Source organism: Salvelinus alpinus, chromosome 10 (assembly GCF_045679555.1).
Source record: "Salvelinus alpinus chromosome 10, SLU_Salpinus.1, whole genome shotgun sequence".
NCBI lineage: Eukaryota > Metazoa > Chordata > Actinopteri > Salmoniformes > Salmonidae > Salvelinus > Salvelinus alpinus.
The window spans coordinates 37,969,041-37,988,218 of NC_092095.1; the positions used below are offsets into that span (position 1 = coordinate 37,969,041).

The 19,178-nt window shown below is 43.1% G+C and overlaps 1 protein-coding gene across 2 annotated transcripts in view; it reads right to left on the minus strand.

The window, feature by feature from the left end:
* Nucleotides 1-486: 486 nt before the first annotated feature.
* LOC139532040 (cadherin-20-like) overlaps nt 487-19,178 on the minus strand; it is a 142,937-nt gene continuing 124,245 nt past the window's right edge. For both annotated transcript variants that reach the window (XM_071329152.1, XM_071329151.1), the window contains exons 5-12: nt 18,950-19,117; nt 17,511-17,698; nt 16,883-17,136; nt 7,513-7,649; nt 4,816-4,937; nt 4,421-4,538; nt 2,561-2,812; nt 487-2,305 (exon numbers count right to left, since the gene is read on the minus strand). In XM_071329152.1, coding sequence (XP_071185253.1) covers nt 1,776-2,305; nt 2,561-2,812; nt 4,421-4,538; nt 4,816-4,937; nt 7,513-7,649; nt 16,883-17,136; nt 17,511-17,698; nt 18,950-19,117 — 1,769 coding nt within the window. In that variant the 3' untranslated portion in view covers nt 487-1,775. The remainder of the gene's footprint in view (nt 2,306-2,560; nt 2,813-4,420; nt 4,539-4,815; nt 4,938-7,512; nt 7,650-16,882; nt 17,137-17,510; nt 17,699-18,949; nt 19,118-19,178) is intronic.

A 19,178-nucleotide genomic window follows, 5' to 3' on the forward strand; every position in this document is an offset into this window, starting at 1 on the left:
ATTCAAATACCACATACTGTAGCATAACTGACACCACACATATTTCAAGTAGAGTCCACCCAATCAAAAATGATCCAAATTTCCTCCTATTGTTTCACATCATCTTTGATAAAGAAGTCCCTTTGTTTATTTGGCGTCGTTTTGCTGAAATACATTTTCTTCTTCTTTACATTTGGCACTTGAAGAAGCAGATTATCAAAGTTTTCAAAGTCTATGGGACGGGATGCGAGGGTTGAGATCAAGCAACAATGTATGGCAGAGTTGGACTACACCCCTAATCATGGCTGATACCCTGATGAAATGCTTTTTACCATATCGTACATCCCCTGGTTTTACTCATCCAGCTATGTTTGTAATGATGAGTAAAACATTTACGGTAACTGGCCATCCTTCATTTCAGATACAGATACTGTAACGTCCCTCAGTCCTGCTGCGGTATCATGGACAGTTTATTTCAAAACAAGAGTTTAAAGGTTGTGTCTGCGTCCCACAGTCCTGCTGCGGTATCATGGACAGTTTATTTCAAAACAAGAGTTTAAAGGTTGTGTCTGCGTCCCAAGTTGCACCCTATTGCACCCTATTTCCTATATAGTGCACTACTTTGCATAGAGTGCAATTTGGAGGACACACATTTCCTGATGAATGCATGATCATGCTTTATGCTCCTAACCAGCAGCAAAACAACAAAGGGTTCAAACTAACAAAATATGAATCAATACATTTAACAAATAATCTTCAAATCCAAATAGGATTACAGAGTTTCCATCTCCCTTACTATGTCTGAAACAAGACACTGAGAAATGCCGGGAGAAACATTGTCTTTGAAACACAGAATTGCAATTAGACGCCATTGAAACATTTATGTTACATCATATCTCTTGAACATATTTGAACATATTTTATGCCGATCCCACAACCTTGGGATAACATCAAACACTAGTCCAGTGTTTGTTTGATTCCCCAAAATAAGTTATAAGAAATACAAATACAGCACATGAAAAAATAAATTAATTAATAAGAGACGGACACATATTGAAGTTACCCTTAATGGAAAAAATTGCAGTTTTCAAATCAAAATGGTTGCAACAATAATGACAAACAGGTCATCAAAAATGTATCTTCCGCTTCATTTTTTTTTCATTGTGTCATAGTGGCTTGGAATACAAAAAGCAAAGTCTTAACCAAAATATTGTCAAAACAAACCAACAAAAAAGACGTCAGCATTTCGGAGTTTGTTTGAGTCCTGCGTAAATGTGTGCAGGAAGGTAAGGCTAAGTATGTTGAGTCCCTTGTTTTCCCCTCGTTCCCCTCTCTTGTGTTCATCTGAGGGGAATGGGACCCTTTGGACCAAAGAGCTGCTGGCGCCTGTGGCTAGGGCCTGGGTCGGCCAATAGAGTTAACTAACGTGTGCTTTGAAGCCCTTTGCTTTGAGGGCCTTGTGACGCTAGCTGTCTGTCAGTCAGTCCAGGCTACTCTCAAGCCTCTCCTGGAGATGGGGAAGGGTGGTGATGGCAGCTACACAGCTAGGAAGCAACCCAGCTCAGGGTTGAGGCAACCCAGCTCTAAGGCTATAGAGAATAGGCGATGCTCAGTGGTGCTATTGCAAATTCTGCAGTTCTATGGGGAGCATACCTTTCAAATGCATTCTCTCTATTTCTCTCTCTCTCTCTGTTCCTGTTTCTCTACATGTCTCCGTTTCAGTCTCTATGTTTCAGTCTCTTCTTTCCTATAAGATGTGTGTATATAGGGGTGAGTCTTTCGTTCCGTCCGCCCCTCTACCACATGGGAGGGTTGCTTGTCTCCAGAACCCCGTACATCTCTGCCAGTTTCTTAAACCTGGGCCCCCAGTCATTGAGATAATCATACTCGTGATCAGTATTGGAGCACACAGACTGCAGCGAGCTCAGGGACTCAGCCACCGATCCCTCCCCCTCGTAGGCGTAGGTCTGTAGGGAGTCGTAAGGTGGGGCGCAGGGGTCCAAATCCGCCTCCAGGAGCTTGGACAGCACATACCCCTGCACGTTGCTGTCTCCACCAACACAAACACTCCCTGGCCAGCCCACACATGCAAGGGGAACGTAGCGTGAAAGGCTCTCGATTTCGGGCAGCATGTCCTGACGTTGCTTCCCCACTAGGTGGGCCTCGTGGGGGTTCCACATTGCAGCGATATCAAAGGCCTCGGTGTCCTCCTCTCCGCCCCCCTCGTCATCGTAGCGGACGATGTTCTCGTGGACGTTGTCTTCCTCATCGTGCAGGTAGGGCTTCTTACGGTGGCTCCGGAGGGACAACATGAGCAGGATCATCACTAGTGGAGAAAAAAGAGACATGGTCAGATACAACATGAACCCCAAATATGGAAGATTGTTAATGGTTGCTTCAGTGAGTTTGGTGAGTTAGTGTACTATACTAAGACATTCAATATAAGCATAGATTTGGTAAAAGAGTGGAATATGATGTTATCGTATACAAAGACAATACAAATATACAGTAGCTTATTAAGTACGTATAAAGCAGATCAGCAATGGAGAAAATCCCTTCAAAGAACAAGATCATGACCTACCGAGCATCACAAAGATACATGCCAGTATGGCGATGAGTGCCCCTCTGCTCAGACTAGCCGGTAGGTGGTAGGCCTCAGCATTACAGGACATAACGTTGCCCTCCACATCGCAGCTACACACACGGATAGTCAGGGTGCTGGTGCTGGTCTGGACCGGCAGCTCTCTGTCTGAGATAAAGATAGGAAGGTAGTAGACTGACTGGTCCTGCTGAGACCAGCCTCCACGCCGCGTCAGGATCCATGCTGTGTTGTCTACATCGGGGACGAAGAGAGAGAGGAGCCTGGTTAGATACAGTATATACACTGAGTGGACAAAACATTAGGAACATGCTCTTTCCATGTCATAGACTGACCAGGTGATTCCAGGTGAAGGCTATGATCCCTTATTGATGTCACCTGTTAAATCCACATCAATCAGTGTAGATGAAGGGGGGAGACAGGTTAAAGAAGGATTATTAAACCTTGAGACAATTGAAACATGGATGCCAGGCACACCGGTTTGAGTGTGTCAAGAACTGCAACGCTGCTGGGTTTTTCATGCTCAACAGTTTCCCGTATGAAGAATGGTCCACCACCCAAAGGACATCCAGCCAAATTGACACAATTTGGGAAGCATTGGAGTCAATATGGGCCAGAAACCCCCGTGAAATGCTTTCCACATCTTGTAGAGTCCAGGCCCTGATGAATTGAGGCTGTTCTGAGGGAAAAGGTGGGGTGCAGCTTAATATTAGGAAGGTGTTCCTAATGTATGTACACTCAGTGTATGTTACATCATTACCAAGAGCGGTGTTTGTCAGACCATGAGTCATCCCCCCAAAAAAATTCTCACGTAAACGTCTGTAGCATCTGAAAGGTTTGACCTGCAAACTTTTATGACAACTTAATGGTTTTGCTCCACGACCCTCTACGACCCCCTTCAGACTCGTCTGAAGACGGTACTGTCGATGTGCCAACCTTTGTTTGGTAGCGTCTGAACCATTTGGGCTGCAAACTAATGTGGAAAATGGAGATTCTCACGAACACGCCTCTATGGAAAATGGAGATTCTCACGAACACGATGGTGTTCTCCGTTTTGTTCTATGACCCCCACAAGTGTCACATGACTCGTCTGAAGGTAATCAGTACCGTTTTTTTTAAAAACATATGGAATATGAAGTAAGTTTTTCACCTTTATATATCTCCTAGATTTAGGACAGGCACTTCTGTTACGGCTCTCGTCGAAAGGAGTGGACCAAAGCGCAGCGTGGAAAGTGTTCATGATTTTTATTTAAAAAAAACACTCAAACAAAATAACCAAAGTGAAAACGAAAGTGCACAGTTCTGTCAGGTACAGACACGAAACAGAAAACAAGATCCCACAAAACCCAAAAGGAAAATGACAACTTATGTATGATCCCCAATCAGAGACAACGATAGACAGCTGCCTCTGATTGGGAAACACACACGGCCAAAAACAAAGAAATAGAAAACATAGACTTTCCCACCCGAGTCACACCCTGACCTAACCAAACATAGAAAATAATAAGGAACTCTAAGGTCAGGGCTTGACAACTTCAAAACCTTTTTTCTCATTATAATTTTTTTTGACTGTCCCTTTTTGCCATTTATGAATTTGCAATTCATTTAGTTTCCATGGGCTTTAGACGTCTAAATCAATATTTTATCAAATATACCTGCATATATTTTTTTTATTGTTTTTGACACCTAAAGGGGTCCTAAAATTCAAAATCGAACCCACACCTTAGACTCTAAAGAATTAAGCACAAAAGGGAAATGATGTCAACAGAAAATGGTTGAGTGTTACAAAATGTCCAGGTAGTTAGGGGGGTTTTACTGCTGTATAATAAAGCCTTTATTTACCTTGATTGTCTCTGAGGGTGAAGTTGGGGTTGTTAGCAGCCTCTGGTGCCAGGCTGTAGTAGAAGTGCTGACCTCCCAGAGGATCATCTGGGTCTATTGCCGTCACTGTCTGAATCAGCTTAGGTCACCAGACAACAAGACAACAGCCAGGAGATGGGAGAGAGAGACAGTTAGGATCGCTGACCTGAGACAAGTTGTGAGTGAAACTGACAGATATTACATACATTCATATTATGCAGATATTTCTTTACAGTATTCCATCATTTTGAATAATTCTCCATAAGATAAAATCACAGGTCTGCAAATACTGGTTATTGGTCTGCCTCTGTTCAGGTCTTGCGTGTGTATCTTCCATGTGTGTGTGTATGTGTGTGTGTGTGTGTATGCCTCTGTACCTGTCCAGCCTTGGCACTCTCACAGACGAAAGCTTCAAAGTACTGTGTCAGCGATGGAGGGTTATCATTCACGTCCAGAATCTTCACAGCTACAGACACACTCCCGATCATACTGGGATTACCTGGAAGAAAACACACACGCATACACACACACACACACACACACGTTAGTGTACAAGACACACACACACACACTAGCCGATGCCGAAAGACAGACTAGGATGAAATACTCAATATGGTTGCTTAGAATAAGATTACAATTCAGTTATTGTCCAAAATGACCATTTGCATACCTTAATCAGCTGTGTAATTGGCAATGGAAATGCTAGCAGGCAGTAACTACTTTCTCAGCTTTCATCAAACAATTGATCAATCAATAGCTTGACTTTGGCACTCTCCAGTTGAGGGTGAATGGCTCTCTGCGCTGCATGTGTGTGTAGACTCCAAGTAACAACTCTCTCTCTCTCCCCCTCCATCTCTCCCTGGGGCCTACAGTTACAACACAGCCATCCCACCACACTGGATAATCTCTATTCCTCTGCTGTCTTCTTTTGTCCCTGTCCCTCTCCACCCCCCTCTCCTTCTGATAACCAATTGAGTCATATGTGCCAATTTGACCCAAATAAGGTGTGTTCTATTCAATGAAGCCATTAATTAAAACAAAGCTCCCCTCGTTAGTGTGCATTCCAAACAAACAAAAACAAAACAAGGAGACTGAAGGTGACTCTCCTGGGTCCTGAAAACTCCCGCTGTGTACAAGTCTGTTTTATATTATCACACAATACAATATAATATAATAATGTGGCCTCATTCAAAATAAACCAGATACAGTGGGGAGAACAAGTATTTGATACACTGACGATTTTGCAGATTTTCCTACTTACAAAGCATGTAGAGGTCTGTAATTTTTATCATAGGTACACTTCAACTGTGAGATACGGAATCTAAAACAAAAATCCAGAAAATCACATTGTATGATTTTTAAGTAATTAATTTGCATTTTATTGCATGACATAAGTATTTGATCACCTACCAACCAGTAAGAATTCCGGCTCTCACAGACCTGTTAGTTTTTCTTTAAGAAGCCCTCCTGTTCTCCACTCATTACCTGTATTAACTGCACCTGTTTGAACTCGTTACCTGTATAAAAGACACCTGTCCACACACTCAATCAAACAGACTCCAACCTCTCCACAATGGCCAAGACCAGAGAGCTGTGTAAGGACATCAGGGATAAATTGTAGACCTGTACAAGGCTGGGATGGGCTACAGGACAATAGGCAAGCAGCTTGGTGAGAAGGCAACAACTGTTGGCACAATTATTAGAAAATGGAAGAAGTTCAAGATGACGGTCAATCACCCTCGGTCTGGGGCTCCATGCAAGATCTCACCTCGTGGGGCATCAATGATCATGAGGAATGTGAGGGATCAGCCCAGAACTACACGGCAGGACCTGGTCAATGACCTGAAGAGAGCTGGGACCACAGTCTCAAAGAAAACCATTAGTAACACACTACGCCGTCATGGATTAAAATCCTGCAGCGCACGCAAGGTCCCCCTGCTCAAGCCAGCGCATGTCCAGGCCCGTCTGAAGTTTGCCAATGACCATCTGGATGATCCAGAGGAGGAATGGGAGAAGGTCATGTGGTCTGATGAGACAAAAATAGAGCTTTTTGCTCTAAACTCCACTCGCCGTGTTTGGAGGAATAGAAGGATGAGTACAACCCCAAGAACACCATCCCAACCGTGAAGCATGGAGGTGGAAACATCATTCTTTGGGGATGCTTTTCTGCAAAGGGGACAGGACGACTGCACCGTATTGAGGGGAGGATGGATGGGGCCATGTATCGCGAGATCTTGGCCAACAACCTCCTTCCCTCAGTAAGAGCATTGAAGATGGGTCGTGGCTGGGTCTTCCAGCATGACAACGACCCGAAACACACAGCCAGGGCAACTAAGGAGTGGCTCCGTAAGAAGCATCTCAAGGTCCTGGAGTGGCCTAGCCAGTCTCCAGACCTGAACCCAATAGAAAATCTTTGGAGGGAGCTGAAAGTCCGTATTGCCCAGCGACAGCCCCGAAACCTGAAGGATCTGGAGAAGGTCTGTATGGAGGATTGGGCCAAAATCCCTGCTGCAGTGTGTGCAAACCTGGTCAAGAACTACAGGAAACGTATGATCTCTGTAATTGCAAACAAAGGTTTCTGTAGCAAATATTAAGTTCTGGTTTTCTGATGTATCAAATACTTATGTCATGCAATAAAATGCAAATTAATTACTTAAAAATCATACAATGTGATTTTCTGGATTTTTGTTTTAGATTCCGTCTCTCACAGTTGAAGTGTACCTATGATAAAAATGACAGACCTCTACATGCTTTGTAAGTAGGAAAACCTGCAAAATCGGCAGTGTATCAAATACTTGTTCTCCCCACTGTATGTGTGTATGTAGCATACTGTATGTGGCTTTCTCCCAAATGGCACCATGTTCCCTATATAGTGCACTTCTTTTGTACTATGTAGACAATAGGGTGTCATTTGTGTGTGTGCGTGTGTGTGTGTGTGTGTGTGTGTACGTGTGTGTGTGTGTGTGTGTGTGTGTGTGTGTGTGTGTGTGTGTGTGTGTGTGTGTGTGTGTGTGTGTGTGTGTGTGTGTGTGTGTGTGTGTGTGTGTGTGTGTGTGTGTGTGTGTGTGACATACTCATCTCCATTGCCAGGACGGTGATGTTATGCCAGGATAACTCTTCTCTGTCCAGCGACAGCACCGTCATCAACGCCCCGGAAGTGATGTCAATGTAGAAATATTTCCCCAGGTCGGTGGTCATCTCTATGGAATACCTGGTGACAGAGGGACACAAGGGTAACCAATGTTGAGTAACACTTATCTGATATTTATATACATTGCCTTTAGAAAGTATTCACACCCCTTGACCTCTTCCACATTTAGTTTTGTTACAAAGTGTTATTACAATGGATTTAATTGTCTTTTTTTTCTCCAAGATCTACATAAAATACTTGGTAATGTGAAAGTGGAAGAAAAATTCCAACAATTGTACAAAATCTAGGAAAAATATAACACGACGATATCTTGATTAGATTCAACCCAGAGTCAATACGTGTTAGAATCACCTTTGGCAGTGATTATAGCTGCGAGTCTTTCTGGGTAAGTCTCTAACATGCCAACCACACCACTCGTGTCACGTGCGCAAGCATTTCAAAATAAATGTACACATTCATGTTACTCAATCATTGCACCCACTCTGCTCGCGTGTGTCAACGAGAGTCTGCGTAGCCAGGCACTGAAATAGATCTTGAATCTATTTGTGACGCTTGACGCGCTGCAAGTTCCGCCTCTCCAAGCTCCTCATTGGTTTTTAGGAGAATATACCCATGTGCCATCTCCCGAATGTTTTTTAGGAGCATATACAGTGTCTTGCGAAAGGTGCGAAGATGCAAAATATTTTTTTATTGTGAAACAAATAAGAAATAAGACAAAAAACTGAAAACTTGAGCGTGCATAACTATTCACCCCCCAAAGTAAATACTTTGTAGAGCCACCTTTTGCAGCAATTACAGCTGGAAGTCTCTTGGGGTATGTCTCTATAAGCTTGGCACATGTAGCCACTAGGATTTTTGCCCATTCTTCAAGGCAAAACTGCTCCAGCTCCTTCAAGTTGGATGGGTTCTGCTGGTGTACAGCAATATTTGAGTTGTACCACAGATTCTCAATTGGATTGAGGTCTGGGTTTTGACTAGACATTCCAAGACATTTAAATGTTTCCCCTTAAACCACTCGAGTGTTGCTTTAGCAGTATGCTTAGGGCCATTGTCCTGCTGGAAGGTGAATCTCCGTCCCAGTCTCAAATCTCTGGAAGACTGAAATAGGTTTCCCTCAATAATTTTCCTGTATTTAGCGCCATCCATCATTCCTTCAATTCTGACCAGTTTCCCAGTCCCTGCCGAAAAAAAACATCCCCACAGCATGATGCTGCCACCACCATGCTTCACTGGATGGTATTCTCGGGGTGATGAGAGGTGTTGGGTTTGCGCCAGACATAGCGTTTTCCTTGATGGCCAAAAAGATACATTTTAGTCTCATCTGACCAGAGTACCTTCTTCCATATGTTTGGGGAGTCTCCCACATGCCTTTAGGCGAACACCAAATGTGTTTGCTTATTTTTTTCTTTAAGCAATGTTTTTTACTCGCCAGTCTTCCGTAAAGCCCAGCTACGTGGCTTAAAGTGGTCCTTTGTACAGATACTCCAATTTCCTCTGTGGAGCTTTGCAGCTCCTTCAGGGTTATCTTTGGTCTCTTTGTTGCCTCTCTGAATAATGCCCTCCGTGCTTGGTCCGTGAGTTTTGGTGGGCGGCCCTCTTTTGGCAGGCTTGTTGTGGTGGCATATTCTTTGTATTTCTTAATAATGGATTTAATGGTACTCCGTGGGTTTCTGATATTTATTTATAACCCAACCCTGATCTGTACTTCTCCACAACTCTGTCCATGACCTGTTTGGAGAGCTCCTTGGTCTTCATGGTGCCACTTGCTTGGTGGTACCCCTTGCTTAGTGATGTTGCAGACTCTGGGGCCTTTCAGAACAGGTGTATATATACTGAGATCATGTGACAGATCATGTGACACTTAGATTGCCCACAGGTGGACTTTATTTAACTAATTTTGTGACTTCTGAAGGTAATTGGTTGCACCAGATCTTATTTAGGGGCTTCATAGGAAAGGGGGTGAATACATATGCACGCACCACTTTTCCGTTTAATTTTTTGTTAAATTTTTTAAACAAGTTATTTTATTCATTTCACTTCACCATTTTGGAGTATTTTGAATATGTCCATTACATGAAATCCAAATTAAAATTCATTTAAATTACAGGTTGTAATGCAACAAAATATGAAAAATGCGAAGGGAGATGAATACTTTTGCAAGGCACTTACCCACGTAAGTCCAAAGAAGAAGAAGAAGCCTGAAGGAGGAGAGATTACTAGAAACATAAATAAATAAATAAAATCTGTGGATTAATTGTTGAAGTAGAGGACCTTGTGCATTTCAGGTAATATAACAACCCAATGTTTATATCCCAGGACAAATGAGCTAGCAACAGGAAGCTATTCATGTTTAATACTTTTCGACCTTTCCTCAAATTAATGTAGTTAGTTCAGAGTTAGTCTGGTCAGCATGTAGGACAGGGATCATCAACTAGATTCAGCCTTGGGCCGTTTTTTTCTGGACTGCAAATTGACTGCAAGATGCACAAACAGATATAATGTTTGACTAAAATATAATAATTTCAAACGTTGCTTACATTTGAATACGATCATGTGTCTCTCCATTATGCATGGGAATACTTGGGAACAGATTTCTTAACTTAAAATTGCTTGGAGCTGATTTCCTAATGTGTTTACAGTCTTTTATGTCCAACAATTAAAGTTTTTTTCAACTCTGTTTCTTTTTTTTATCCTGAAAAACTCCCCAATCCATAATGATTACAGCCACCACTTGTCAGGACCCGGTGCGAGAAACAGTCACTAATAATTGGCAGAACCCAGAAGATGAGGCAGACACAGCAGTACTAGAGATGGTGGTTTAATAAAAAATAGATATCTTCCAAAATACAAAAGAAAATCCACAAAGTGGTAAAAACAGCAAGGGAAAAAACAAACCTCAAAAGATCAATCCAAAAATACACGAGAACAAAACCAGAGAACCTCTGGAAAATTCAACAAGAGAAAAATGTTCACAAAGGCTGGGGCTGGGTGCTAACATACAAACACTGAGCAAGGAACTGAGGAACACACAGGGTTAAATACTAACAAGGGAATGACTTACAGGTGCAAACAATAATTAGGGCAAGAAAAAACAAAAGGTACAAAAAAGGTGCAAGGGGGACATCTAGTGAACAAAACCTGAACATTCCTGGCCAAAACCTGACACCACTATGCTTGAACATATGGAGAGTGGTAATCAGTCATGTGTTGTGTTGTATTGGATTTGCCAGAAATATTACACTTTGTATTCAGGTCAAAAAGTGAATTGCTTTGCCACATTTATTGCAGTATTACTTTAGTGACTTGTTTTGGATGCATGTTTTGGAATATTTTTATTCTATAAAGTCTCCCTTCTTTCACTCCGTCATTTAGGCTATTATTGTTGAGTAACTACAATGTTGTTGATCCATCGACAGTTTTCTCCTATCACAGCCATTAAACTCTTTAACTGTTTTAAAGTCACCATTGGCCTCATGGTGAAATCCCTGAGTGGTTTCCTTCCTCTCCGGCAACTGAGTTTGGAAGGGCACCTGTATATTTGTAATGACTGGGTGTATTGATACGCCATCCAAAGTGTAATTAATAACTTCACCATGCTCAACGGGATATTCAGTGTCTGCAATCTACCAATAGTTGCCCTTCTTTGCGAGGCATTGGAAATCATCTCTAGTCTTTGTGGTTGTATCTGTGTTTGAAATGTCCATGCAAAAACTGTTTAGGGGTGCCATAACAAAGGGGTTGAATAATTATTGAATCAAGACATTTCAGCTTTTCATTGTTAATTCATTTGTAAAAAACATTTTCAACATAATTCCACTTTGACATTATGGGGTATTGTGTGTAGGCCAGTGACCCAAAAATATCAAGTAAATACATTTAAATGCAATTTGTTATACAACAAAATGTGGAAAAGGTCAAGGGGTGTGAATATAAAGCATGCACATATCTGTATCTATTGCATGAGCTTTTGCATCTTCTTGTTCAAGAAATACTAAAGAAAATTGTTCTTTTTAACATGAGTTCTTCTTTATTCAAGTTAACCGTAGCCGTAAAGTATAGTGAGTGCATTGAACTGGAAGCTCCCGCGCTCCAACTGACATGCGTGGGCTGCACGTGGTCACGCGGCATCAGATACATTGTGCCACATGAGCTTGGCATTTTAGACGCAGGAATTACAGAATTACTGCAGTTGAACTGCAGTTATACTGCACTCTAACTGGAGTATACCATAATAACACCGTTTTTTACTGCAGTGTAACTGCAGTTAGATTGCAGAATAACTGCAGTTCAACTGCAGTACACTGCAGTTATTCTGTAACTACTGCATCCAAAATACCACAGTCGACCGCAGTTACTACACTTTTACTACAGTTTCAAAACTGAAATATATTTGGGGAAGGGTCGTGTGTGTTCATGCACTTTCATAACATGACAAACTTTCTAAATTCTGGGGGCACCCTTATGAAAAAAGTTTGCAGTCAGAGTGCAGTATAACTGCAGTACACTGCAAATACTACGTCCAAAATTACACCGTTTTTTTTACTGCAGTAATTTTTCAGTGTAACTGCAGTCAGAGTGCAGGGTCATAACTCTCCTGTGAAGATCTGAAGGATCAGGTTACGGTGGGTCAGCTCTACAGTGTCCTCTCTCTCCCACGCTGTATTCCAAGCAGTTTTAGTGGTCCGTGGACACTTAAGGAAAAGTCTTGAGTTTGTTTCATTTGGTGACCTCATGAAGGACAGGAGACACACAATACTGTTTCTTTGTTTGTATACACTTCTCAATTATGAGGTTTGCATCTGAATGTTGTATAAAATAAATTATTAATCATAAGAATACTTTTGGAAAGATAACAATGTGATCCAAATGTTAATTGTTTTTCATAGTGACTTATGATCAGTCAGTTGCCACGCCCCCGTGAGCACAGATATTACACGGTGTCATGGAATGCCCCCTTTTATACTAAAAGTATAAAGCCCACTTCCGACAAAATTTACATTAGACCAGAAAACATGGAAGCTGTCGCTACATGTTGAAATGGTTGGCAACTCTACCAATGGACAAGACCAGAGAACGTGGAGATCATTCCCACGTTGAAATGGCTAAGAAATCTACAAACTAAAGAACAATTATTCAGGCTGCAGCTGTTTAAGTACTTTAGTCTGGTAAACGCAACCAGTCGAACGACCGAATGGTACTCTGACATATCCATTATAACAAGCTACAACTACGAAATACTTTGATCTCTGGTGGACAAATCAGAGACTTTCTGTCGAATATTTGTTCAGCAGACGGACCGGTGATCGCAGAAAGGGACAACAAAGGCATACACTCGTAAATATGTAAATTGAAATGTATTTTCGAATCAGAGGTTGTTCATGTTCAAAGTATTAGCATTTCCATGAATGTAGTTATTGACTCAGAATTTCCTCCTCCTGAGCTGTCCCCACCCCTTTCCTTTGTCTACCAAGCTATCATATTGGTTTCGTCCACTAGGGACTTTTCTTTGTGTCATGTTAGTAACCAATGTATGACCTACTGTGTGTGTGTTCATGTAATTATGTGATTGATTAGTTAGTTAGTAAATAAATAGTTAAGCCAATTTGTATATCGCTAATTCATGATTAATGTTAGGAATCGTGCAGATATCCAAGGGTTTGCAACATTCAGGAATGAGACTGATGAGGTAATAATACATGAATAGAAAACTGTAATCAATAAGGTAATAAAATATCTGAAGAATTATTTTCAGGAAATTGTAACTCTATAAACAACATTTTCCCGTGGTGCCTCAACTTCCTAGTTAATTACTATTCCGTGATTCGTTTAATCATGGAATAATTACTCATAGAGAATTTATTTGATTATATAACAGTCTTCACATTTAATGACAGCAAACGCTACGACAGCTGTATAACTGCAGTACACTACAGGTATTCTGCAATTACTGCGTCCAAATACCACAGTTGAATGCAGTTACTACACTTTGACTGCAGTTTCAAAACTGAAATCTTCTTTTGTAAGGGAAATGCAATTCGAGCTAGCCCACCAATGCCAGCCCAACCCGGGTTGACTTCAAAGTGCCAATGGAAATTACGCTTTATTTAATAAGGAATTGCGGTAAAGTTTGGAGGTATGACAAACTGCCCCTCAAACCGTCTCAGTTGTGATCGAATCAGCAATATCTCAGCATTCTGCCAAATTGAGCTGCAGCACAGAGCTGGTGTGTGTGTGTATACTTGCGATGGGCTTTACTGTGCTGTGCTGCACAGGCTGGCTCATCTCCTGCCACCACGGGCCACTTTCCAAAGCGCTCCTCAGAGAACATCACGCAACAATGAGTAAACAGACACTCAGAGATGAAGCCAGATTAATAGGGGGTGGGGGGAGCACTACTGCAGGACACAGTTTAATCCCATATTCATAGCGTCTCAAAGAAGGAAATTAAGTCGATTTAGAATCCTACTGGGAAAGACCTGAAAGAACAAACCTATGCTCTGTGTACAGTGATCTCCCTCCCTCCCTCCCTCCCTCCCTCCCTCCCTCCCTCCCTCCCTCCCTCCCTCCCTCCCTCCCTCCCTCCCTCCCTCCCTCCCTCCCTCCCTCCCTCCCTCCCTCCTTAGCTCTCCTTTCTGTCTCAGTGTGAACTAAACTCAGTGTGAACTAAACTCCCAAAGGCAGGCTTCCTGACCCATCATTGTGCAGCAGTACACACAGAGAAAATGGAGAGAGTTCTCAGCTATACACAGAGAGAGTCCTTGGCAGGATCGCCTGGTCTGTCAGACTGGTTTAGACCAAACACACACGCACGCACGCACGCACGCACGCACGCACGCACGCACGCACGCGCGCACACACACACACACACACACACAGACACACACACAGACACACACACAGACACACGCAGGGAACATGCCCAGCATAGACGATGGCAGGGGAAGATCCCCCTAAAGGAGCACTATTAATATCACTCTATGGTTTGTGTGTGTGTGTGTTTGCCAGTGACAGTTTGAGACAGCAAGTGTTGAGAGAAAGAGGGAGAGAGAAAGGCCTCCTCTCTCCTGTTGTATTGATTCCCCCATTTAAGGTCAACCTTATTCCCAATGGGTCTTGGTCAAAAGTAATGCGTTACATAGGGGAAAAGGTGCAATTTGGGACGCATACGTTGTCTGTCATATAGTAATGTTAGCCACACCATTTGGCCCCCGTGAAACAATTGCAGTTCAAGGTTGGTGCTCTTACTGTAGCCATGCTCACAGGGCTGGTTTTATTTGCATCCTCACACACATAATTCCCAGAGCTTTCTCTATCTGCTTCAAGCGTGTCCCCCAAATGGCACCCTATTCCCTATTGCACTAAACAGGGAATAGAGTGCCATTTGGGACACTTGATGAGACTGAGGGGTTGTAATATATTCACTAAAGCCACATTATCTAACAGACACTCCCAACACAGCTTTACAAAGAGGGATAACATTGGAATACCAGCATTCTGAAATAGCAGTTCATTTTAATGGCGAGAAATGTATACACTATATATATAAAAGTATGTAAACACCCCTTCAAATTAGTGGATTCGGCTATTTTCAGCCACACCCGTTGCTGACAGCTGTATAAAATCGAGCACACAACCATGCAATCTCCATAGACAAACATTGGCACTAGAATGTCCTTACTGAAGAGCTCAGTGACTTTCAACGTGGCACCGTCATAGGATGCCATCTTTCCAACAAGTCAGTTCGTCAAATTTCTACCCTGCTAGAACTGCCCCGGTCAACAGTAAGTGCTGTTATTGTGAATTGGAAACGTCTAGGAGCAACAACGCCTCAGCCATGAAGTGGTAGGCCACACAAGCACACAGAATGGGACCACCGAGTGCTGAAGCGAATACGTGTAAAAATTGTCTGTCCTCGGTTGCAACCCTCACTACCGAGTTCCAAACTGCCTCTGGAAGCAACATCAGCGCAATAACTTTGTCGGGAGCTTCATGAAATGGGTTTCACTATGAAACAATGCCAAGTGTCGGCTGGAGTGGTGTAAAGCTCGCCGCCATTGGGCTCTGGTGCAGTGGAAACATGTTTTCTGGAGTGATGAATCACGCTTCACAATCTGGCAGTCCGACTGACAAATCTGGGTTTGGCGGAAGCCAGGAGTACGCTACCTCTCGCAATGCATAGTACCAACTGTTAAGTTAGTGGAGGAGGAATAATGGTCTGAGACTAGGCCCGTTAGTTCCAGTGAAATGAAATCTACAGCATTCAAAGACATTCTAGACGATTCTGCATTTCCAACTTTGTGGCAACATTCTGGGGAAGGCCCTTTCCTGTTTCAGCATGACAATGACCCCATGCACAAAGCAAGGTCCATATAGAAACTGTTTGTCGAGATCGTTGTGGAAGAACTTGACTGGTCTGCACAGAGCTCTGACCTCAACCCCATCGAACACCTTTGGGATGAATTGGAACACCGACTGCGAGTCAGGCCTAATCTCCCAACATAAGTGCCCGGCCTCACTAAAGCTTTTGTAGCAGAATGGAAGAAAGTCCCAGCAGCAATGTTCCAACATAGTGGAAGGCCTTCCCAAAAGAGTGGAGGCTGTTATAGCAGCAAAGGGGGGACCATTCCATGATTTTGGAATGAGCTGTTCGACAAGCTCATTCCAAAATTGAAAGATTTTCAAATCTGACAATCCAAAAATGTTTAGCTTCAAGTTATCATGTGAATGTTGATAAGTAGCAGTGTCAGATGAGCCCCTGACCCTTAGTGTATTTCCCAGCCCTATATCCTCTAGATAAATATCCCCCTATATCCTCTAGATATAGGGCTGGGATATTGTACATTGCTGCAAATTGACCTCAAGAAGCCCAAACAGATATAACATTTGACTGAGTGTAATGCACTATTTAAGGAATTAGGGTGCCATTTGGGATGCGCAGTGACACTACGCTCCACTCTAACCCAACATCTGCTCTGTGAGTGAGGTAAACACACTGCATAATTTAAAACAATGGGAAAGTCTCCTAATACCACACAATCCAGTACGCTTTGACTGACTAGGGTCCTTAAAAATGCCAGATCATTAACATCATCTTCATTTCCAATTAACTAAAATCGCATAGCCCATTGTCGATATCACTCAGACCTGTCACTGTCATATCAGCTCAATGTTTCTTTTTAAACACAGCCTTGTACACTCCAATACCACACTGACACCATCTGGCCACAAGATGACATTGCATGACATTGGTTAAAACATTTTGGGTGTTATTTTGTTGTTAACCCTGTCCTCACCTGATGGAGTTATTGGAAGCATCAGGGTCCCTGGCAGAGACCGTCTTGAACACTGTGCCGATCTCTGCTTCTTCAGAGACCTCTATGTAGTACGCAGCAGAGCTAAACTCTGGGGGCTCGTCTATATCCTCTACGCTGACGTGAACAATGGTAACATGGCTGAACGGGCCCTTGTCCAGAAAACGGTGGTCCAGGTGTGTGTTGACTCCTTCTATCTTCAGAGTGTAGCTTGCTTTGCTCTCAAAGTTCAGAGGCTAGTGGGGAGAGAGACATGTTTACTGCATTAGTAGGTACATTGTATCATAGGTATAATTCATATAAATAGTTAAATAAAGAGGTTGCGGGGGTTTCTTTGCACTTAGGCACCTCCACAAAAAAAAGATTTACAGGTGGGTTGAGAAAGGATCCACTAGGAGTGAATCAACTGGTTATCAATCAAATAATGAATCTAAATTAAATTGAGTTCAATGTGACTTTTTGCATTTACATTTTAGTCATTTACCGCTGTGTCGACTCCTCTGTCCTCTGTCAGAGGACACTCAAAGCATGTCATTACCTTTCATTGAAGTCTACCCCTGTGTGTGTGTTTTCATTGGTGTAACCTTTCATTGATGTCTACCCTCTGTACCTTTTTGATGGTGATGATGCCAAACAGATTGGTGGGGTCTGTGCTGATGTCGAAGGTGTCCCTCCCGTCTCCGTCAATGATGCTATACCTCATCTCTGCATTGATGCCAATGTCACGATCCTTCGCCCGGATACGACCCACAACAGACCCCACGGGAGCCGACTCCAGAACACTCATCTGATACAGCTCTGAGAAGGGGAAGGAGAGAGGAGAGAGAGAGTTAAATGCATTTCTTTAGTTGATGAGTTATTATGTAATAACATGTGTTAGCTCATTGTTCCTCTAGAGGGTGCCACATTTATGTAATTACACCAGGACATTAGAAGGATAAACCACAGACCGTTGAGCACAAATTGGTTCAGTCTGAGAGACGGTTCGTAAATTGGTTTGTATTGTCTTATGGGTCAACGAGAATTAATTTCAACAATTTAACCTAATTTCAAAAACAGGGGTGACAGCGGTTCTCAATTTGCCGTGCTCCCTCTGTCTGAACTGAAACGGTCACACATTATGGTTGTCAGACAAGTGCACCCGAAGCTCCTCACAACGTATTAAAGTCTCATTTAAGCGATGTGACTAATTTGAGAGAAGAGAGGGGGGCGTGGGGGAAATAAGGGGGGAGAGTGAGGAAAAGACGAGACCACCAGTCAGGCAGAAAGCTAGGGGATGGCTGGGGATAGATAGATGATAGAGAGAGATGAACTGCTGATCTCTCATTGGACGGTAATGTGGAGATCAGGAATAGGGTCAATCAAAGAGACAGCATTGGGGCCGGAATGGAACTGGTGGCCGGGTAAAGAGAAAGAGAGAAAGAGATGGGGCGACTGGTGGCCGAGGAGGGATGGAAAGAGAGAGAGTAGTGAGAGGGTGGGGGAGGGGGGTAGATGGAGGGATGATGAGGATAGAAAGAATAATGTGAGAGTGGGGAGGGTTAATGGGCTGGTGACAGACTGGTGGCCAAAGTAGATGATGAGGAGGAAGGAGAGAGAGAGCATGGTCTGAAGGAGAGGGACAAGCGAGGGGATACACTGTTGATTAAGTGGTGGAGAGGGCTGGAGAGAAAGAGCAAGAGGAGAGGACAGCAGAGACGGAACAGGAAGCGACACATCCCACTCCCATTTTTTCGGACTCATATACAGTCAATGAACTAAGTAGACCAGACCCAGCTGCCGTCACATTGGTGTCTATGGGAGAGCCACCCCTTAAGTAGACCTGAAATGTAAAAAGAAAACGGCCTCAGTGGTAAACGGCCTGAGTGGGACATCTTCATTTATCCACCATCTTTGAAGACAGAAGAGGAAGAACAAAAGGAGTGGAGAGGGATGGAGATAGTTAATGAGAATGATGACAAGGAATTCAACAGTTATGAAGATAAAATGAAGAATGGAATTCAAATAAACATAAAGGCACAGGAGAGGAGAGGAGGTTCTGCTTCTTACTCTGATCAAACATGGGTGGGTTATCGTTGACGTCGCTGAGGGTGATGTTGACGACAGTGGTTCCAGCCAGACCCCCTAGCTGGCCTCCCATGTCCTTGGCCTGGATGATGATGGAGTAGATCTCTCTGACCTCTCGGTCCATGCCCGCCAGAGACACACGCACCACGCCTGGGGGGACAGGGGGAGAGAGAGAGAGTGGGTGGACAATAAGAGAGAGAGAGAGGGGGAC